General features: G+C 42.3%; 1 protein-coding gene across 1 annotated transcript in view; it reads right to left on the minus strand.

Moving 5' to 3' along the window:
- SV2C (synaptic vesicle glycoprotein 2C) overlaps window positions 1–23,997 on the minus strand; it is a 90,474-nt gene that overhangs the window by 41,819 nt on the left and 24,658 nt on the right. Inside the window, exons 3-4 of the mRNA XM_081940310.1 lie at window positions 10,158–10,338; window positions 5,438–5,589 (exon numbers count right to left, since the gene is read on the minus strand). Of these exons, the coding sequence (XP_081796436.1) occupies window positions 5,438–5,589; window positions 10,158–10,338 (333 nt within the window). The remainder of the gene's footprint in view (window positions 1–5,437; window positions 5,590–10,157; window positions 10,339–23,997) is intronic.

Here is a 23,997-nt window from a genome sequence, read left to right on the forward strand (position 1 = left end):
ATGCTGGGAAAAGTGACTTATAAGTGGTCCTCACATTTACAACCTTCACAGTAACCCAATGGTCACTTGATCATCATGTGCAACTTTGCCTGCAAAGTCAATAGGAGCAACAAGCAAAGTCAACAGGAGAAGCCAGATTCACTAAACAATTACAAGATTCTTATTTAATCCATAATGACTCCTGCAAAAAATAAAAAATAAAATTGTAAAATTGGGTGTGGTCACGATGACTCATTTAACGACTGCATTGCTTAGCTATGGAGGTTCCAGTGCCAATTGTTGAGGTAAGTCTAGTACTATCAATAGATTATCAGCTACCAAAACAAATTTATTTATAAAAAATACTAGAATAACGTCCTTTCTAAAATTTAGATTTGGATTTGGTGCAATCATGTATATTTGCAGTTAGGAACATATATTTTATGGAAGAACTGTAAGCGCATCCTCTAAAAGCCACTGGTGAAAAAAAAATAAGTATCTCTACTGTTTTAGCAGATGCAAAAGGTGGCAATGGTTGGATATTCTTAGTGCTATCAATGACTAACCAACATCAGATTTTGGTTTCCTTGGGAATTAAGCCACAACTCTGAGGCTACACTTGTTTTCCATATCAACAAGTTGTTGACCAAAACAATTCTTTGGTAGGCAGAGTTGGAAAGAGAAAGAGAAGAGGAAATGCTGTTTAAAGTAATAATGGAACAATTAGGGGCAGCTGTTTTGTGCATTTGGCTTATTTTTAACGTGCATGAACAATATTGAGCATGTTGGTGAATAAGCTATTGAAATGACATCAAATAAAATTTGTGTAGAAGCGTGCCAAGTCAACATTTGTGTTTATGTCAACCAATTCAGGGAATCTGTTTGTCAAGTTTGCAGTTATTCCTAACAAAAGAAAATAAAGACAAACCACCTTGAGCTGAATAAGCTGATTTTCCTGTTTGCCCAAATTTAAATAAAGTTTTATTTCTTTAATTTATATCATGCCTTTATTATTTTTATACACAACTCAAGACAGCAGACATATCTAACATACCCTCTTGCTCAGTGGTGGGTTTCAAAATTTTTTGGAACCTACTCTGTGGGTGTGGCCTGCTTTGTGGGAATGGCTTGCCAGCCATGTGACCGGGTGGGAGTGGCTTGCCAGCCATGTGACCGGGTGGGAGTGGCTTGCTGGCCTTGTGACCGGGTGGGAGTGGGATGTTAGAAGATCCCAAATGAGGTTAGAAAGGCTGGGTCCCAAACCTAGCTGGCTTAACTGGGATAGGGGGAATAGGGGGTAGAGGTTCACCAAGGACCCTCCTCTCCTTTCCCCCCCAAAAGCAGAGGGCATCAGTATTTAGAGGGAGGTCTTTCTCCCAACTTCCCCCCTTTGGGTGTCACTCTTTCTCTCTCTCTCTTCCTCCCCCCCCCCCCGTTTCTCTCCCCCCTTTCCTTCCTCCTCCTTTTCCTCTGCACTGTTCCCACCAGTTTTTCATGCTCAGCCATTGGGGGACGTCAGAGGGAGAGAGAGACGGATTGAAGGGTGCAAAGAGAAACCCATTTTGAGAAGCCTCCCTTCCCAAAAGATTGTTGAGAGATTCCCCACCTCACTCAGCGCTGTTTTCAATGGGAGGCTTTTCCCCCTCGCAGTTCTATCCCTTCCCAAAAGATCTTTGAGAGGGGAACGCAAGGATTCCCCACCTCACTCAGCTCTGTTTTCAATGGGAGGCTTTTCCCCCTCGCAGTTCTATCCCTTCCCAAAAGATCTTTGAGAGGGGAACTGAAGGATTCCCCACCTCACTCAGCGCTGTTTTCAATGGGAGGCTTTTCCCCCTGCAGTTCTATCCCTTCCCAAAAGATCTTTGAGAGGGGAACGGAAGGATTCCCCACCTCACTCAGCGCTGTTTTCAATGGGAGGCTTTTCCCCCTGCAGTTCTATCCCTTCCCAAAAGATCTTTGAGAGGGGAACTGAAGGATTCCCCACCTCACTCAGCGCTGTTTTCAATGGGAGGCTTTTCCCCCTGCAGTTCTATCCCTTCCCAAAAGATCTTTGAGAGGGGAACGGAAGGATTCCCCACCTCACTCAGCGCTGTTTTCAATGGGAGGCTTTTCCCCCTGCAGTTCTATCCCTTCCCAAAAGATCTTTGAGAGGGGAACGGAAGGATTCCCCACCTCACTCAGCGCTGTTTTCAATGGGAGGCTTTTCCCCCTGCAGTTCTATCCCTTCCCAAAAGATCTTTGAGAGGGGAACTGAAGGATTCCCCACCTCACTCAGCGCTGTTTTCAATGGGAGGCTTTTCCCCCTGCAGTTCTATCCCTTCCCAAAAGATCTTTGAGAGGGGAACGGAAGGATTCCCCACCTCACTCAGCGCTGTTTTCAATGGGAGGCTTTTCCCCCTTGCAGTTCTATCCCTTCCCAAAAGATCTTTGAGAGGAGGAACGCGTCGAGATTCGGCCATCAGTGGGGGGGGGGCAGGGCCCCCCCTTGCGTTCCTCGTCCCCCCCTTGCGTTCCTCGTCTTCCTGGATGGCCCCCCGGAATCATCGGGCAGGGTGGTGGCGGGGAGTCAGCCCCGATGCAAAAAACGCCAAGGGGGCGGGGCAGGAAATCACTTCCGGGTTCATTCTCCAACCGGATCGCGCGATCCGGTGCGATCCGGTAGGAACCCACCACTGCTCTTGCTCCTTTCCCCCCCACAACAACAAACCTGTGAGGTGAGTTGGAGTAAATGAGAATAAGTGGCCTAAAGGCACTCAGCTGGCTTAAAAGCCATTTCATATTTGGGTCTAACTATGATACAAGCATGCTCCAATAACCTCTGCGCTAGCCATATGCTCATGATTTAGCCTTAATTGTGTATGTGTATCATTCTAGTCCTAAATTTCAGTAGTCTTCTGCAACGCAAGGAATAACAGGTCTGTCAGCTCCCAAAACATAACGGAGAGGTCATCCAACCCTTCAAATACCAATTCTGTAAAGCATTACCCAACCCAAATGGATGGTTCTTTTTAAAATATCTGAAATAATTGAACTGACTGAACTATGGAATTTACCTTAAATACCCATGCAAACAAGCAGCTCTGTTAAAGTTCTGGCTAGGGGGTGCTCAAACAACAAAGCACAGAAAACAGGCCTTGTATTCTGTCTGCTTCCCAACAGAAAGTTGGTTTAACTACTCAGCATGCAGAACACACATCTTTGCACAACACGTAGTTGAGATTTGTGAGCTGTGTGTATTAGCCCATCTGCAACCTCTACTTACCAATTCCTTCTCAGCATAGTTAGATGTCAATGCCTATGCACAGAAGAGTCAGTCTAGAAGAGACTAGACCAGGGCTCCTCAAACTATGGTCTGCGGGCTGCATACGGCCTGCCGAAGCCATTAATCCAGCTCGCGCAGGACTGACTGAACTGCCCTACCCACATCATTCCAACCACCCACTGGCCCCCATCCTGGGCTGGAATTGGAACGTAAGGCCCAACATTTTTGGCTGCAGAGTGCTTCTGGAAGCAGGGAGGTGAAAAATGGGGTGCACAGACGCTCCTGGGCCTGTTTTGGCCTCCCCCATCTCCAGTAGCACTCTACAGGCCAAAAATGTTGGCCTTGTGTTCCAGTTCCAGTCCAGGGCAGGAGCCGGCGGGTGGCTGGAGCGATGTGGGCAGACAAGACAATATGAGAGACACAAAGAGAGAGAGAGAAAGAGAGAGAGAGACACACAAAGAGATAAACAGATAGACAGAGAAAGAGAGACTTGTTGATTGTAAGCTCCTTGGGGCTGAAAAGAATTGCTGCAAAACTGAGTTTCCTGAAGTGGACCACTAGACTCCTAAACAACTAAAGAAACGATCTAGTAAAAAGAAAAGTCAACCAAAAGAGCAACATGCAAACAAAAGCAAACAAAACTCCCCCAGGAACAAAACAAATTAAAGTTTGTATGCATTGTTTAATGGACTGCTAAATTGGCCACACCCACCTAGTCATATGACCTCCTAGCCATGCCCATCCAGCCAGTCTGGCCACCAAACAGTTTGAGGGACCCTGAATTGGCCCCCTGTTTAAAAAGTTTGAGGACCCCTGGACTAGTCAGACACTTATCTGAAATAGTATAGGTTCTCCTGCTTGAGCAGGGGGCTGGACTAGAAGACCTCCAAGCTTCCAGCTCATTCATTCTACTCACTATTCGCAGACAAGTCTAAGTTAAGCTTTACAGGAATAGATATGATGGAAGAATGCTATGGCTGCTACATGGAAAACAGAGTGAGCCAGTAGCTGGCTGACTTCCTCCTTCCCAAATAAATCAACATATTGGTGATGGTGGCCTATACAGATTACAATGCCTGTTCATTCATCACCCAGGCTCATCTATTAAGAAGGTTCTAGTAACAATGGGATGGCCTAGTAATCACAGTTCTGGAATAGTATAAAATAATACTACTGACTGTATAAGTACTGCAGACTACTTCTGCTAACTACAGGCTGTCTGCAATTTGGCAGTTTGAATGTCACCAGGCTCAAGGTTGACTCAGCCTTCCAACTTTCCAAGGTCAATAAAATGAGGACCAAGATTGTTGGGGGCAATAGGCTGACTCTGTAAACTGCTTAGAGAGGCTTGTAAAGCACTGTGAAGTGGTATGTAAGTCTAAGTGTTATTGCTACAGTAAGTACTATATATAGCAACCTCACAAACTTTGAATAGATTCTAGGTGTAACACAGATAATCAGTACTGAAAAGGTTAAGTGGCTTGGCATAACCAAAATATCTTCTATTGAGGAAAAAGAAATATTTCTTTCAAATATTTACCGAAAGAAAAGTGAAAATACTTATGGCATTTAAATATTATTAAGCTATTTATAGCAAATATGGTAAATAACCTTTGAAAGACACTTAACTGTGTATATAAATGCCTTACCCCAAGATAAGTTAAGAAATCATGCTTATTTCTAAGTCAAACACTATTGATCCTTTTATTATTTAAAAATAAATTTAAGTAAATTTTGTATACTGAATTTTTAAAAGTGCTACTATAATTACAGAACAAAACTTTTCTCCCTCCATTACTCTAGGGTTGCGCATTCCTGCATATATTACTGGAATTTTAGATAATGCAGGTTCTCCGATGTGAAATTGCCACCCAAAGAACAATGTCTTTGTATGGACATCATGGGATAAGGGCCAAATAGTCTCACCATTTATTGCAATGGTTTGTATTTAACTTCACATAGATCTGTAACCTCAGACAATGGCTTCTGTTAGCAGAATTATATTAAACTGAATTTAAAAATATACATGTGCATATTGTCAAGAACTCTATGTACATATATTTTTCTGAATACTTCTGATTCTAAGTAATTCCATCAGGAAAATGGCAATGGAAGAACAATTGTAATTTAAACTGGTTTAAGTGTTTATGTACAATGGAAATAGAAGTTACAGGAAAAAAATCTTGCCGTTCTCACCATAATGAGGAATGATTGCCCAGGCCATGGCAGATGCGTAGATACCTCCAATCATCCAAAACATGCAAAGCCAACTTAAATGTTCTCCACGTTTCTCTCGAGCAAGTACTTCAGCAAAATATGAAAATACAACTGGAACAGCTCCTCCAATCCTAAAAACAAAAGCAAAACCAAAAAGAATAACAGGAACAAAAAGTCTGTAGGAGCTCTGCATTATTTTGAGAAGGAACACGCCAAAAGCAATAGAGTTCTGGAAATCTTGACAAATAAACCAATTACTTATTTACATCAAAGAAATGTTGATTAAGGAAAGCTTGTATCTGTAAGCCACTGTATTGCCGAACATTATCCAGGCACAGCTTTGAAGAAATACAAGCATGTTAACTCCCCAAGCCTTTCTCTGGCTTTATTGTAATCTGAGATGAAAAAGAATGTAAATCCTCCCAGCCTCTCTGAATTGCTCTTATTTATTTAGTGTTTTTGTTTTGCTTAAGCAAAGATTCTGATGGATTTGCTCATCTACGGTAACAAACCGCTAGGTGCCAAGATTCAATGGTGATGGGACTGCCTGTTTTCCAGGCACACCACTGACATGGCATCAGCAGGGTGTGGTCAAAAACGTATTGCATATAAAAAGCAGACAATGCTTCAAATGGACCTTTCTGGATCCAGTATTATCTTGACTTTTTTGACAGCCTGCAGGCACCGCTGGATGGATGCTCCTAGCACCTCACACAGAGCCAAAGCGTCAGATATCGAAGGGAGAGATAGAAATATTTCGTGATTTCCCTGAACTTCTCTGGACAGGAAGAAGAAAGTATAAATGCATGTAGACGGACCTGAGGACACGGAAGAAACATATCCATGTAGTAGATCAGGGATACTAATGATGCAATGGAGGAATGTGAAAAGGTCACCCACAATTGGTTTAAAATTTTCTTAAATTGTCATAGTGGTATATGAAGTACAGTCTTTTGTATTTCAAACAATATTAGCTAATGGCTACTATTTTAGTCTGTGTAAACAGACCTTAAATATACTGTAGAGTGAAACAAATAATGCAGTACTTAAGATATTTTTAAAAAATCAACCGTATTGCATAATCAAAATGAGCAATACATATGGGGGTAATTAGCGTTCTCTCCGCTTGGTTGTTAAAGAAAACAATTAAGCTGAGGGAGCACCAAGGACCCCACAGTTCAACCGTGAGTTACAAATATTCATTTCTACAATACACAATTTAGTAATATTTTTGATGGTTTAGAGTTAGACAGTGGGTATCTGGGGATTGTTACGTTGTACACAGTATTTCAGATATTACTATCAACCTTAAACAATGATAAGTTCCCATTCTACATAAGCTGTTCAATATGTCTGAAATTTAGCTTTGATTATCATAAGCTCTTAATGCTGATATTGGTGCTTAAGGAGACATCTGAGGCAACATCACCACATACTGAAATACTTTATGTAACTATTAAATACTGAAAGGTCTTGCTATTTAATATTTAGAAACAATTTTCACATAAAAGATTATCACACATGAGTCACTGTTCAGATCCAGAGAAATTTAAGCAGCATCGTGTTTTGGAAATGGGATCTCCCAGTGCCTACTTTACCGAAATCTTCTCCCACAATTACCTATTTGCAACAAACGATAGATTTAAAGACAGTTATTTAATCCAGAAAGGCAATATCCAGCTAGGAAATGGTGCAAGGGAAAGGAAGATAAAGAGACAAATATTTAATGGCACAATTTTTGTCTCTGAGGTCTCCTTAAGGAGGACATTTCATAGCTGCAAATTTGGCTCTCTTCAGCTTGAACTAATATTAGGTCCCACTGCTGCTACAAAAGAGATCTCTTGCAATGCTACTGAGATGCTATGGAGAAATAATTGGAGGAAAGATTGCTATGCACATTACACTAAGCTCCTGAAAGAGTTTAAAATTTAACAAACAAATTAATGAATGTATTGGACCAATTACAAAATATACTAAAAATATCGATATATTTTTATTTACTAATTTTATGCTACTTTTCATACCATTTAAAATTCCAAATCAATTTATAACAAAAGTACAGTAACACAACACAAATCAACCATTTAAAATTAAATTATAACTAAACAAACAGTTACTACTGAAAACTGGCAATGATTCAGGTCACCCACCCCAAGCAATCAAACATATGGACAATAGACAATCTGCACAGACTTGAAATATGCATTTAATGATATGTAGCAAGATATAGCTATAATATCTTGAAGAACTGAAGTGTAGCAAACATGCACAACAGTGAAAATTACTGCGATACAAAATGTTGTAACATAAAAGAATATATCAAGACTGATCCAAAATCAAAACAAACTGTGTTAGATTGGACCATCTTAAAAACACCCAGAACAAGCCATTACCCAGGTTTGAAACAGCAAGTCAAAGATTGATCAGATTATTTCAAATTCATATTTTTGCACACCTTTATTGAAGTCATTCAAACAAATAGTGAAACAGAAAATATGTAAGCATTCCCTTATAAACTTTCCTTGTCATTACATGCTCTCTTTATAAACTCCCGTTTCAAGATTTATTTCATAGAATATTTCCTTAGAAGTGAATTTATAGAATTCTGCAACTTCTTTTCTTAGAATGTAAGTTTTTTCTTTTAGAATGTTTAAAAGGGCTTATGTTTTTTTAAATGAAATTGAGATAGTCTTACATAAATCCTAGTAAATCAATATTATCATTAAGGCCAATTAGTTGGAATAAATTAAATGTATATATTCAAAGTGATAAATCTTTGACGTAGTACTCGGTCAATATCACACAAGGAATTGGGATTCTTTAGGGCTCAGTCTCTCTGGATCACTTGCACAATCCAAAAATGACACCAAGATGGTTGTCTATGGAGATTCTCAGTCATCTGGGTCATGGTTGTCCCAAAGGTGCTTATTCAATAGGCAGCTGGACTTTCCTGTTTTTCTTTGAAGACATTTCGCTTCTCATCCAAGAAGATTATCCAGCTCTGACTGGATGGTGGGGAACGGAAGGATTTATATTCCTTGCAGACAGCTAGTCATTTGCATTCTTTTAGAGAATCATTAAGGCCACTTGGAAGTTTATCTGTGTCCTCAGGATCACCTGAATTGTTGCCTAGACCAAAACAACAACAGGGGCTCCACAGCTCTAACCTCAGGCTTGGGAACAAACTTCCGAAACCAACAAAAAATTGAAGCCTTGCATATCTCTGGGAGGCTAACCCAGTGTCCTATAGATGGCGAACCTATGGCACGCGTGCCACAGGTGGCACACGGAGCCATTTGTCAGGGCACGTGTGGAGCTGCCCTGTCAGCTGGCCAGCGCGCATGCGTGAGCTGGCCAGCTGAGTTCACCCTTTTTAAAAGCCATTTTTTGCCCTCCCCAGGTTCCAGAGGCTTTATAGGAGCCTGGGGAGGGCGAAAAGAGCCTCCCCCGCCCCGCACCCAGAGGCCCTCCGGAGGCTTCATGAGCTTCCCTGAAGCCTCCGGAGCGCAAAAAAACAGCTCTACGGGCAAACTGGACGTTCGGGAAGTGACTTCCGGTTTGCTTGGAGGGTCGTTTTGAGCACTCCGGAGGCTTCAGGGAAGCCTCCTGAAGGTCCCTGAAGCCTCCAGAGGGCTTCCCGGGGGGCGGAGGAGGCTGTTTTTGCCCTCCCCATGGTCCTAAAAAGCCTCTGGAGCCTGGGGAGGGCGAAAAAAGCATGCAAAATGGGGGGGTTGCGCCTGTAGTGCGCGCATGCCCACTGGGGGTCACGCATTGCATTATGGGTGCGGCACGCCTGTGCATGACCCCCCTGCGCTCCCCCCACTTATGGCACACGAGCCAAAAAAGGTTCACCATCGCTGTCCTATATTGTAAAGTTTTACAAATTTTAGAATATTTAAAAGAGCAATGCTGTTTGAAGAAGTGGGGGATGGTCTTACACGAATGCTAGCAAATTGACATTATCAAATGGGTCAATTGATAAGAATGAATTAAGAAGATCTAAATTGATAATTTTTTGACACAATCCTTTGATGTCATAAAAGTTTGATGTAATAAGTTGTTACTTTAGTACTGGTAAAAAGTAAAGTTTCCTGCTAGTAGTAAAATTTCTGCTACTTCTTATGTGTATAGTATAATATATCAATGAATTACATGAATAGAGTACTTACATTTGTGTCTAAACTTACTTCCTACTTCCTGTTTAGATATAAGACAAGCGTAATTACACTGACTAGCACTGTTGCTCAGACTGCTAATGACCAGCAGTTGATTTCTCATACTCTTCTTCAGTTTTCCAAATCCATCTGCTATGGGTAGTTTTTTGTCCCAGGGGGTTCCTCTTCCCCCTTCATTTTCTCTCCGGGACCCTCATTGATGTCCGTTTCAGAGAGCCTTGCTCCAGGTTCTCCAGGAATTCTCCTTTCAGCCAAACAAAACTGGCTAATCTATTTCAGGATTTTCAGCCATCACTGTTGGAGTTATCTCCTTTATTCTTCCTTAGTTGTATAACATTGCCATACCTGAATAATAGGGATGACTATAGCCAAAATTGCAGACTAAGAATGTAAAAATATCTGAAGCACCCTACTTTCAAATGTGATCTTTTGAAGGGGAATAACCATTAGTATCACTTCATCTTAAAACAGATCAGCAAACAAGTGTGGTTGAGAAAATAGAAGAAAGCAGAAGAAGAGCTTACCCAAATCCAGAGAGTAATCGACAGAAGAGAAAGAAGCCATAGCCCTGGACAAATGATGAAAGGAAAGCAAAGAATCCGTTGATCGACATACATATCAGAAGAGACTGTCTCCTTCCCACCTTGTCTGCCAAGCCTCCCCAGAAGAACGCTCCCACCATCATCCCAAGGTATACTATGCTACCTGAAACAGACACAAAAAAATAATGAGTAGGATTATACAGTACTATCACGATAACATTTCTGTTCTTTATTTATTTATTTATTTATTTTCCAGGATTTATAGACCGCCCCCTCTCCCCGAAGGGACTCGGGGCGGTGTACAGGCGTCTCATTAAAACAAATACAAAAGATAAATATCCTATCCCCTTAAAAACGAATTAAACCTGATACAGCTGTACAGAAAAGTAAGAATTAAAAGCAACTAAAAAGCATACCCCTAAAAAACTTAAAAATGCAGGCTTGAGGGACTAAAATTGGGAATTAGGCCAGGCCGGCTAAATTGAACAGGTGGGTTTTTAGCTTCTTACGGAAGGAGCGGAGGTCAGTGGTAGTCCTGATATCCGGGGGGAGGTCATTCCAGAGGGTCGGGCCCATCACAGAGAAGGCCCTACTCCTGGGCGTCGCCCGCTGGCATTGCCTAGTGGACGGCACCCGGAGGAGTCCCTCTCTGTGAGAGCGAATCGGCCGAAGGGATGTATGGGGCAGGATACGATCCCGCAGATAACTAGGTCCTGTGCCATGGAGCGCTTTAAAGATGATAACCAACACCTTGAAACGCACCCGGAAAGCCACAGGTAGCCAGTGCAGCAAAGGTGTTACGTGGGCGTATCTAGTAGCTCCCACAATTATCCGCGCGGCCGCATTCTGAACCAGCTGCAGCCTTCGGGTGCATCTCAAGGGGAGCCCCATGTAGAGAGCATTACAGTAGTCCAGTCGAGACGTCACAAGCGCATGGGTGACTGTGCAGAGGGCGTTCCGGTCCAATAGGGGACGCAATTGGCGCACCAGGCGAACCTGGTGAAACACCCCCCTTGCCACGGCTGTCACATGGTCATCCATTGACAGCCGGGCATCCAGGAGGACACCCAAATTGCGTGCCCGATCCACGGGGGCCAGCTGTTCGCCCCCAATGGCCAGTGATGGACGTAACTGGTTGAACCGGGGTGCCGGTAGCCACAGCCACTCCGTCTTGGACGGGTTGAGTTTGAGTCTGTTAACTCCCTAACTCTCTTAGTATTAACCAGTGCTATCATTTATTTAGAACTATTGCAAGTGAATAATTTGCATATCCATTTATGGGAACAGTTCCCTCTCCCCTCATATCTCACATTTAATATATATTTATTTGCCAAAATATCTAGTATTTAAATTTGCTGTGCCACGCAATCCTGCTTTCTCGCTAATCTAAATCATGTGTTATAGCTGATCATCGGAAAAAAGAGTTTGCCCGAACCAGTAGCATTTTTTTTACTATTGGTTCGGGTGAATGGGTAGCATTTGTACTACCGGTTTGGGTGAACTGGTAGCATTTCACCCCTGAATCAGATGCACATAGATATAATAAAATAAAGCACAAGGCAAGCAAATACCACAGCAATAATGAAATAAGAAATTACCAATATAATATATTCCACTATAAATCTATATACTACTAAAACTTTTATTATGTTTATCTTTCTGTTTGTACCTTTAAGTTAGCCCAAATGGTGCGTCATATCATAACAATTTTTGAATCAAGATTTCTACAAGTCTACTTATAAAAATGGGTAGAAAATCTGGGACCCATTACTACTGTAGAACCGAAATTCCATGATAATCAGACCAGTTTCATTCACAAAAGTGCCTCTGGGCCGCATTGCCCATGGTGACATGATTATGATTTATATATTTTATAAATACATTATATATTTACATGCTCTTCTTAGACGATCACAGAACCATCTAACGTTGTAAAAAAAATATGATCAGTCTAAAGTTTAATCTTAATTCTGGTCACTCAGACTGTATGACCTTCTTTCAAAGGATGACCTAATGGGTTACAGGTTGTCAAGTATGTTCGAAAAGAATTATATCTCGTCACGTTACAGGTTCAATGTCTCCTAAAAACATGGCTAAAGAAATGCTGCAGTTGCTTCATCAGCATAAATTCTTAATATCTTTGTTCCAAAACCAGGTAGAATTTGAAACCAGTCACAAGGAATTGACAATCTGTTGTGAAAATATGTAAATTCACGTTTTTACAACTGCTTTTGTGGCCTGAGGAGGAGGCTAGCATCTCACTTTATTTAGAAGGCTTTCTATAAAACAGCCCAAAGACAAATGGTGCAGTAAAAAATACTTACCGTAAATAAGATTTTGCTTAAGTTTTTTAAAAACTTTTCTGGGCATTTATTTCAAATTATAGCCCATACCTTATATTCCTCGGTGCACTTTCACAAGAATAAGAGTCTGACAAGACTTGTTTCTCCAGATTTTATTTCGTGAATCACATGCAATACCATCCCTTCAGCAAATATAAGTCTTCCAGGTGAAACCTATATACGAGCAGTTTCTCACATATGTTCCATGTAACAAGAGTTCCTAATTCCACAACAGTTGTGGATAACACATGACCATCAGAGGACCAGATGATTTTGCAGTCAAGAGACATTGCCCTGGTCCGCTTCCATGTGTCACCTCGATGGGATGTGAGTTTCAATTTGCCAAACTTTGTATGATGTATTTATTTTTTAAGGGGATTATATAGCCCAATATATGGCAAACATGAAGTAATTACCAAAAATATGATGCATGTCCCAGGAAAAAGAATAAAGAAAATGCTACAAACATAATAAAAGTAACAGGAATATCCCACATTCTTCTATTTTGGCTTTTTAGATTGGATGAGTCCAACAGTAACATAAGAGGTGTGCACAAAATGAGCATTAAATTATTAACTTTTGGTGCCAAATATAATTTGGAGGAAAAATTGTCTATTTTGGACATGGGTAATGGTTGAATTCAGAATATGTCTCTTAGCCTTTAAAATCTGGCCCTTTCAATAGCAGCAAAACCATAATAAAAACATAAAGCTATTATTTTTATATCTGTGGTTGTCTAGATTTTTGAAGGTGAAATCTGGCAGCCTTAGTCCTGACCTTCCCCAAAATTAGAACAACAATTTGCCCTGGAAGTATAATTCTCATTGAGAGGAATGTGAGGAGACATAAACCGGCTCTGTGTTATTGATCTCTGACACAGAACACAAACCTTTAAATCAATTTCCTTCATCCAGGGCAGGAGGCCATGCTAGCCGAAAATATTAAATTAATTTTAATCCAATGTTTATACAAACCTCTTCTACATTGTCTGTTCTACACCAAACCTTAGAGAGAGTAAAGTCCTCAACTTGGAGTTCATTTAGTAATCATTCAAAGTTACAATGGCACTGAAAAAAGTGACTTATGACCATTTTCACACTTACGACCATTGCAACATCCCTATGGCCACATAAACAACATTAGGGTGATTGTCAACTAACTCACATTTATGACAGTTGCAGTGTCCTGATCACCCTTTGTGACCTTCTGACAAGCAAAATCAATGGGGAAGCCAGATTCACTTAACAACTGTGTTACTGTGTTTCCCCCAAAATAAGACAGGGTCTTATTTTCTTTTGTCCCATGAAATATGGCCTTGGGCTTATTATAGGGGAGGGCTTATTATTTTCTGGGGCAGGTGAGAAGCGAGGCGCGCCTTTTACGTTTCCAGCTCCATCGCGTTCCTCGCCATTGTGTTCAGGGAAGCCACTGGTAAAAAAACCTCGCGAGTTCAATCAAACTTCTTGAAGTCGTGAGAAGGGATTTTTTTTACCAGGGGTTTCCCTGAACACAATGGCGAGGGACGTGACGGAGCTGAAAAGGTAAGAGGCACGCCTCGCGGCCCAACACCGCCCACTTCGCCCCAATGGTAAAGGCAACCTGCCTGGTTCCCTTCCCCACCGTCCCTTTAGCGAGGGGTGGCAGGTGGGGGGATGAAGTGAGGCGCACCTCTTACCTTTCCAGGTCCATTGCATTCCTCACCCTTTCGCCCATTGAATCCCCTTGTAAAAAAAACCTCATGAGTTCCACTCGCGAGTTTTTTACAAGGGGTTTTAATGGGCGAGGAACACAACGGACCTGGAAAGATAAGAGGCGCGCCTTGCTTCTCGCCCTCCCCCACCTGCCACCCTTCGCTAAAGGGATGGCAGGGAAGGGAACCAGGCAGGCTGCCTTTACCATTGGGGCGAAGTGGGCGGTGTTGGGCCGCGAGGCGTACCTCTTACCTTTCCAGCTCTGTCGCGTTCCTCGCCATTGTGTTCAGGGAAGATTCATAAATATTTTGATGTTAACATCTAAATCAAGAGTGCATACACTTATAAGCAAGCCAATTCATCGAAGTCTGTCTTTAAATCTGGAGTCTCCCTAAACAAAGAGACACAAGAAAATGCAATGTACAAAGTATACAGCTAGTTCATGACTAAAGAGTTTTACTGGAACTGGAATTTCCTTTGCTAAATGATGCATTAGGTAAAATACCATGTAACTGTACTGCTTAGTGACAAAAGTTTTGGTAGTCCTGGCAGCAATTGTTAGGCAGGATTATGCACCATTGATAAGCCAGGAGCTCACTTTCTCCTGTCCAACTGCATTCACCTCCACTTCAACTTTTCCCACCAACCTATTTCTCCCCCATCTCTGCCCTTTTGGCTATCCTGTATCCCCCTGCACCAACTGACCTTTGTCATCTTCTTCCTCCCACTGCTGATGAGGCATGCCCAACTTAGCCCATCATGGGATAGCTGTTGGTTGGACAAAACCTTTCTAGAGCAACAGAACGTAGAGCAGGAGGAGCAACAGAATACAAAGCAGACTAAAAGACAGTGATGGGGAAGAGATAGGTGGGTGGACCTGGTCCAATGGTGGGTTGCAGGAAGTATGCCCCAGTACGGGCATACCAGAGCCTGCCCGGAGCACCGGCTACCGTTCCGTTCCGGTGCTCCGGAGAGCCTACCCGCCCGCCCGCATTCCTTACCTGTCCTTTAAAGCCTTCGGCGCTTCTGCACACACACATGGCGCGTACAGCACCTCCACGATGCTCCACCGAGCAGCTGGAGTCTCACGGAGGCCTGCGGATGCGTCACTAGAAGGTAAGACGCATGCGCACGTCACATACTTTTATGTGGAGGACGCCGGGCCCCGTTGCAACCATACCGATTGCAACGGGATCTGGAACCCACCAGTGACCTGGTCATAAATGCAGGTGGGTTTTTCAAGATTCCACATCTTGATCATGTGACCATAAGGATGCTGCAATGGCTATAACATCAAGGACTGGCCATAACTAAGACTTGTTCGATGCCATCATAATTTTGAACTATCTTTGAATAAATGGACATTTAGCAAGGACTACCTGTAATTCATCATACCTCAGATGAATGATAACACTAAAGGGGAAAAATCCAAGAGCCAGCTAAATAGAGTTGCTTTTCAAATGCATTTAAAATCAAAGGAATAATTTCCAAGCTTAATTATCATCTTACAGAAATAGATAATATATAGTATGAAATCTGTTGCAATTCCCAATGCTGGGCAAGGTTGATGGTTACTGAAATTCAGTTTAACTGGATGGCACCAGATTGCCTACCTGAATCATCATATAGCCCTTGAATAGCCAAAGACTAGACAGAGGCCACATTATTTAATCCAATTTGCACAAATAATGTGTTCCATTATTACCATGCAAAATAAAAACAGCATCTGTTGAAAGGTAGTTTAATCATGAAAGAAAATATATACATGTACTAATGCAAATACTATGACGTAATAATTACTGAACAAGGTTACCAATATTAAATTTATCTCAAGAAATGATGTGAAATAACTGATAGATACTTTTACTAATAGCGTCAAAAGTATCATTTGAACCTATCTTCACTTACCCAATAGTTCCTGCTAATATTTAAGAGAGAATCCTAACTGACAAGACTGAGATAAGGCAGACTTGGTTAAGTATATGTTATATTCCCTGTAATAACACTCAAGTCAGATTATTATTTTCTCTGTAACTGAGGACCCTCAAATGTTTCTTTTAGATTTTTGATATTAAATGCAGAAGCAGTAGCCATGAAAGGCTTAAATTCATCCTTTCATAGAAGCAAATTAGCATGATTCTCTAGTCTGAAATCTACTTAAGGTTTAAAGAGATCCTCAATGGCATATGCCATGAAACCACATAAATATTCCTCATTCTCTAGGATTAATTGCGCCTCACAATGAAAATCCTCCATTTTAGTTGATTTACTTTAGTAGATGTTTAAAACTACAACTAAGAGAAAATATGGAAAAAATAAAAATAAATAAAAGAAATTTATAAAATGGATGAATGGGAACGTGCAGGTACGCCTCCTTCAGGTCAATTGATGTCAGGAAGTTGCCCTTCCTGATGCAACCCAAGATGGTCTGGAGTGATTGCATCTTGAAGCGCTTGTATGCTATATGAATGTTGTGTTTTTTGAGGTCCAGTATGGCTCTCACCCCTCCCGAGGTTTTGGGGACTAGAAAGAGGATTGAGTAAAATCCTCCCTCCTGACCCCGGGGCACCTCCTCTATGGCCAATGTGTTGAGTAGATGCTGGATCTCTGCCTGCATCAATTGTAGCTTGTGGATCGATTTCAGGAGGGGGCAGCGGATGAAGGTCCGTGGAGGAAAGGAAAGGAAGTCTAAGGTAAGGCCGTGACGGATCGTGTTCAGTATCCAAACATCCGTCATTGTCTCCTCCCACTGGGCGGTGTAGAGCTGTAGCCGACCCCCAATAGTAGGTGACCGGTGACGGTCCCTTGGTTCTGCGAAAGGAGCTTGGAGAACCCTCCTCGTAAGGACCTGCGGTTACCCTGTTGTCTGGTTTTGTCCCTGAAGGATGTCCTATCCTGAGAGCGGTCCTGCATTTGGGGATAGGATCTAGTAAATCTCCAGATGTGGAGGGGGAGTCAGTGTTCCAAAAGGGCTTCCTACGAAAAAAGGAACGACCCTTGCGATCCGGTTTCTTGGTGACTGCTGGTAAGACTTTGCGTTTGTCCTTGGACTCAATTAAGACTGAGTCCAAGGCCTCACCAAAGAGCTTACCACCCTTGAAAGGGGCGGAGGCCAACATCCACTTTGCCTTCATGTCTGCCTACCAGTGGTGAAGCCACAGCAGACGCCGTGTGGTCACATTAGATGCCATAGCCCTTGAGGAAAATTTGTTGGCATTAAGGAAAGCGTCAGCCGAGTATTCGACCGCTGTAATAATTTTGTTGACGTCTTGGTGCGATCTAGTGTCTCCGACAGGGAGGTTGGCTAGCAGCTTGCGGAGCCAAAATAGGGCTGCCCTGCTGAAGTAGGAAGAGGAGGAAGAAGCCTCCATGGCTTACGTGGTGGCCATGTGAGTCTTATGACAGGCCTTCTCCACCTTCTTATTTATTTATTTATTTAATTTGACTTCTTAGTCGCCCCCTCTCCCCCCAGGGACTCGGGGCGATGTACAATAACAACAATCACAACAATATAATATGGAGGAGGTAGAAAATAAATAAATAAATTACAGTACTTTGAAACAATTAAAATCCTAATGACAGTCTTGTCTTCCGCTTTGAATCCCTCCAGTAGGTCGGCTGGCAGGACCATGTTGGGGGTAGCGCCACTATGGGGGTCATCTACTTGAGGAAGCTTCAGGAGATCCTCCATGCCACTTTCCATAGAGTAGAGCTTTTTATCCACCCCACTGGGATTAGCCATCGACCCAGGCTGGACCCATTGTCGCTGGATAACATCCAGGAACTGCTGTGGTGCCGGAACCAGGTCCTGAGGGGGGGGTCATCTCCTTAAAGAGACCTGCACCTGGATCCCCTGATCCGACCGTTTCCTTGCTACCCTGTTCAGTGGCAGTCTTATCGGATTGGGTGGGGAGTCCCATTTGAATGGATGAAGCTCTAGCCTTTGTCAGAATGGCCTTAAACATTGAAGGCTTGAATAAGCCAGAGAAGGCGAGGGTGTCGGGGACCGGATTCTCATCCTCCGACAGATCAGGAGCGTCCTACCACCCTCCTCCTCTTCAGACACCTCGCTGACAGCTGAGGAAGCAGGAGGGGAGGCTCCAGTGGATTGAGTGTGAGCTCCTGTGGTCTGCACCCTAGCTTTGGCCTTGTTCTTGAGGGGCAAGGTGAGCCCCAGCTGTTGGATGCCATCTGCAATTCCCTGTGATATTGCCCATGCAACCACCTCCTGCATCGCTTGGAATCTCAGAAGTGGTACCAGAAATAGGGCCAGAAGGGGGAGACTCCTCCCCCATTAGAGAGCAGGCCTCCTCCATGTCCACCTCTTCTAGGGAGGAATCAGGAGACCTGGGGGGATGTCCTGGAAGGGTTGGGAGAAAAACCAAAGTCCCTTTCGTCCGCTAGAGACGGAGAGCCCTCCCGTGGAATATCCACTATGGGAATGTCTGCAGGAACCTGAGCTGGTGGTGGTTTCCTGACTTGAACAGTTTGTGCCTGAGCACTAACTGCCTTTTGAAATTGTCTCTCCAGGACCTTCTGTCTCCTCTCAGCCAACCTTTCTGCAGCCTTTGAGACCTTCCCGGCTTTGGGCTGTTTCCCTTTTGCAGGGCATCCTGCACTGTCCTCTTTAGCAGCAGGCGTGCTGCGCTTGTTAGAGGTAGGTTCAGTTTGATCCCTGACTTCAGCCACACTCTTGCTGGCCATGGTACACTTCCAGTCCTATCACAGCTTGGTTGTAATTAGTCCCTTTATGTGATATAGCTTTGGATAATAGGCCCTTTAATTCAGTCCAGGTCCTGAGGAAATGGGGCTCGGCAGGGATCAATAACAGCGAGCAATTTTTTTGGCGCCAAAATTGGAAGACCCAAGGCGCTGCAGATCTGCGCTGGAATCAGGCAGGGAATGGCCAGAGAAAGCCAAACTCCCTGCAGCCGCTCTTAATAGTCTTTCTTGGGAGGGGGGGGGACCTGCCTGGAGCAGGTCTAGATTGAAAGTTTCTTGCATTAATCTGAGATTTCAAAATGGTTATTAACATTAAAAAAATATTAAATAAAAGAGGCAGTATAATATGAATCATATGTCAAAATGAATTATTAACAAAACTTTAGATTAAGGGAAAGTTGGAGACTGGGCAGAAGTTACCCAAAACTATCAGGTCCAACTATGGCTTCCTAAGGACGGGGCATATCACCCCTTCTTTTAAGTCAGGTGGGATCACCCCCTCTCACAAAGAAGCACTAACTACTGCTTGGACTACAACTGCATGGCACCTCCCAGCAGACCTCGACCAGACAAGAGAGGTGTGGAGCTATACCATGCAGATCCTGTGGCAGAGCTCACAGGAACAAGAACTCTGTCTACTTACTCAGGATTGACCAGCTTAAACTAGATGTGCTTTGGTCACATTCAGAAGATCCATTCGCTAGGATCTTAATTTTTTTTTCTTTATCATAAAGATTTATACGGATCATTTGAACATTGAGTTTGGTAAGATATGTTTTTTTTTTAAAAAAAAGCGTTAATCTATTCCTTCTAATTCTTTTAAGTCCTACTATGCTGCCTTATTGCGATCCCAGAGGGATCAGTAAAGAACACTACATCAAGAACATTTACTCCCAACAGGGTCGCCCAAGATGGGAAGTTCACCCCAGACAAATAGAACTCCAGACAATCTATTTCAGGCAGCATCTATATGTGAAAACTGTGAAAACAGATGCTCACCTTCAGGGGTGAAATCAACTTACCTTCGCTACTGGTTCGCAAATGTGAGCACACGCGCATGTGCAGAATGTCAAAAGCGGAACGTGATGACATCTGGGCGGATGGGTGGAGCCTCCTGCAGCCACCGCTACCAGTTCACTCGAACTGGATAGAACTGGCTGAATTGCACCATTGCTCACCTTAGTGACAATAGCAAAGGCAATTTGATATTTCATACTACACCGGAGCAGTGGTGGGTTCTGGATCCCGTTGCAACTGGTACAGTGCAATAGGGCCCGGCGTCCACCACATGAACACGTGCAGCACACATGCATGCGTCATCTCTTGCAACGCCTCCATGACGCTCCAGCTGCTTGGCGAAACATCACGCAGCCGCTGTACGCACCGTGCGCATGCGCGGAAACGCTGAAAAGCTCAAATACAGGTAAGGAGGATGGGCGGGCGGGCCCTCCGGAATACCGTACCATACCGGTACTCGGTGCTCCAAGCAGGCACCGGTACGCCCGCACCGGGACATACGGCCTGCATCCCACACTCCACCGGAGAAGCCATCATAACTTTGAACAATGGTTGCTGAACAAATGCTCAAAGGTCAAGGATAACTCACACTTTTTTTCACTTAAGCACCACAAGAGTAGTTGTGGTAACAGTCCACACTGATTTGCTATCAGCTAGCCAACATGCAAAAAGTGATAGGGAAGATTATTTTTTTTACAAAATGAACACCTGAACACAAATCAATACAGCAAAAATGACAAAAGTTAGTCTGAGAAGTTGAACAAAGAAAAGGCAATTCTATTGGGTTCTTTTAAATGTTTTAAAACAGAGGGTGGCTATTTATTTATGTATTCGTTCAATTTACATAATCACCCATCTCATAATTGCAACTGGGCAACTTATATAAATAAAAACAACCCAAATAATGCAACCAATATCCAAAACACGGAAGAACCTTTTGAGGCAAATTAAAACTGAAATTAAACCCAAAAAGCATAAAAAGCAAGTGCAAGTTAATCAGAATAACAATCGAGCAGTTTTCAAACCATGATGGCTAAAAATAGATGATTTTCAGAAAAATGGATTTTCTTTATTTAAATCATTAAATCATTAAAATCCTTTATTTTTATCAAATTTATTTTAATAAAATGCTTTTGGAGTAAAAACCTGTCTAAAGATAGTTCCAGTGTTGGAGCATTCACAACTTCTGGAGGCAAGTTATTCCACTGATTAATTGTTCTGTCAGAAATGACAGCTGTTCTTTAAAAATTATGATTTAAGTAGGGGTTGATTTAAACCAAGCCTTTTTACTAGTGATTTAAATCATGATTTAAATCGACTTGATTTAAATCAAATCCACCCGGTTTCAAACCATAACTAGATCCGCAGATTCACTGATGCAACTAGGTCATTAGAGCTTTTTGAAAGGCAAGTAGGTCTGGGACAAATCTAACCTGGAGGGAGAGATGATGTTCCAAAAGGTAAGTATTCTTGGGTCCTGTTAGATTATCTCCTTAAATGATGAGACTCGTCACAAGCCATTTCTCCCAGGCCTGATAGGATGGATAGATGCAGTAACTGAGGAGAAATAATTCTTCAAATAACCCAGGCCCATGCTACACTATGTAAACTAGCTACATCAAAACTGGTATTCCTTAACTATTGTCAAGTCCCAAGCCTTAGACTCTAACCCTAAAAAGCAGCTCCAGATGAATCTCTGGAATATCAGCCTCAGAAGACTCCAAACCAGGAATCATCAGAGATGACTGAATACAGAATAACAGAGTTGGAAGGGACCTTGGAGGTCTTCTAGTCCAACTCCCTGCTCAGGCAGGAAACCTTATATTATTTCAGACAAATGGTTGCCAAATCTCTTCTTAAAAACCTCCATTTAAAGCACTCACAACTCAGTGATGGGATTCCATTTTTTTTACTACCAGTTCTGTGGGCATGGCTCTGTGGGCATGGCTTTGTGGGTGTGGCAGGGGAAGGATACTGCAAAATCCCCATTCTCTCCCCACTTCTGGGAGAAGATTACTGGCAAAAAAAAACATTCTCTCCCCACCCCACTAACCTGCTTTCCAGCTCCGTTCCCCTGTTCACGGCAACAAAAGAAGATTGGCTGGGAGGCAGCAGAGGCAGGGGCAACCTATTTTCCGATTCTCTGAACTACTCAAAATTTCTGCTACCGGTTCTCCAGAACCTGTCAGAACTGGCTGAATACCACCTCTGCCACAACCTCTGAAGGCAAGTCATTCCATGATCGATTGTTCTCATTGTCAGAAATTTTCTCCTTAGTTCTAGGTTGCTTCTCCTCTTGATTAGTTTCCATCTACTGCTTCTTGTCTTGCCTTCAGGTGCTTTGGAGAATAAGTTGACCCATTCTACTTTGTGGCAGGCCCTTCAGATATTGGAACACTGCTATCATGTCACCCCAGTCCTTCTTTTCATTAAACTAGATATACGCAATTCCTGCAACCGTTCTTCATATGTTTTAGCCTCCAACCCCCTAATCATCTTTGTTGCTCTTCTCTGTACTCTTTCCAGAGTTTCAATTTCTGATCAAACACAGGCACTGTCAGAACAGCTAGAGCATTCAGATGATGAAACATGGCCTCCAAAACTTCTGACTCAGTGGATAGAGCACAAAGCAAAAGACAGACACTCAAAGATGCCAAGCAAGAGAGAAACTATCTTAATTTAGCTGGTTGCAGCTAAATGAAAGCAAGTGTATACCTAACAGAATACATAATGGCCCAAAATTATATTACATTCCCAACATAGACAGAAAGGGTTATATTCTTCTGAAAAGCCACCATTTTGAAAATGCAGATGAATTCTTTTTCTGTTTTATTATTTTACTATTTTATCACAATATAAAGTACTGAACTACAAGAAAAAAAATAAAATAATGGGAAAATAAAGAAGGGAAAAGGGAAGAGAGAAATGTAGTGTGTGTGGGAGGTGGGGGTGGGAAGCATTGACTTCCTACTCCTTTTGGTGCAGTAGAATAAGTAATAATATAAAACCTCAACTTTTTATTTGTATATAATAGCATATACTAGCCATTTCTATAAAAACAAATCTATCTAATCAGCAAAACCCCAAATCAAAGTTTCATTTTTCCCCACTTCAAATACAAAGTCCAAGAGCAATTTCCAAATAGAAACAAAGTTAATTGTGTTCTTTTCTTTGATCAAAGCAGTCCGTTTAGCCATTTCTGCTAACGGTCAACTTTTGCAGCCATTCGTCCATTGTGGGAATCAAAGTGTCCTTCCATTTTTTTGTACATAAAGTAATCTTGCTGCCATCAACATATATAACATCAAAGTTCCTTTTTTTTCCAAATTCTTTATCCATTAAGCCTAAAAGAAAAGTGTCTGATTTTATCTTTATATTCACTCTAAGAATCTTCTGTATTAAGACGTGAACCTTACTCCAATATTTCTTTGCTTTGTCACATGTAGAAAATGCTGATAAATTCAGGATAGATTTTTATAATATCCAGAAAGGACAATAGGAAAGGTAAGTAGAGGGGCAGTGGCCACATTCTGAGTTTTGAGAACATGATAAGGATATTTTCATAAGAAGCATGCCTCTTCACAAAACACCAGACACAAAATATGATTTTTTCATAGGGGAAATAGGGGAGGGTACTCCCGTATGATGATGCTTGTACCCCAGTTTATCACTGACCCTTGGGGGAGGTACAGGTGGGCATTTTTCCAAACAAAATGCCTGACTGCAGCATACCCTCCATGTTTACGTACAATTGCAGATAAGATGCTAATGAAGAAATCCCACTACTTCGGTCTGTTAAGAGTCTAATCCTATATATGACAGAATAAAACGATACCGCTTAAATCTCTTCCTTCATGCAGCATAACAGGTTGTGTGGTTTTTCACTTCTGGGTGGAAAGAAGAGTTGATTCCTTTGATTGTTGTCGATCAATTTAGTACCAGCTTCTTTGCCTTTGAACTTTGTCTGATTTACCCTTCACAATATACTGCAGATTAAGGCAATTTCTTAATTTCTCATTAACCTTATATACTTGTTTTTATGCTTCATAG

This window comes from Natrix helvetica (assembly GCF_964273705.1).
Source record: "Natrix helvetica genome assembly, chromosome: 2".
NCBI lineage: Eukaryota > Metazoa > Chordata > Lepidosauria > Squamata > Natricidae > Natrix > Natrix helvetica.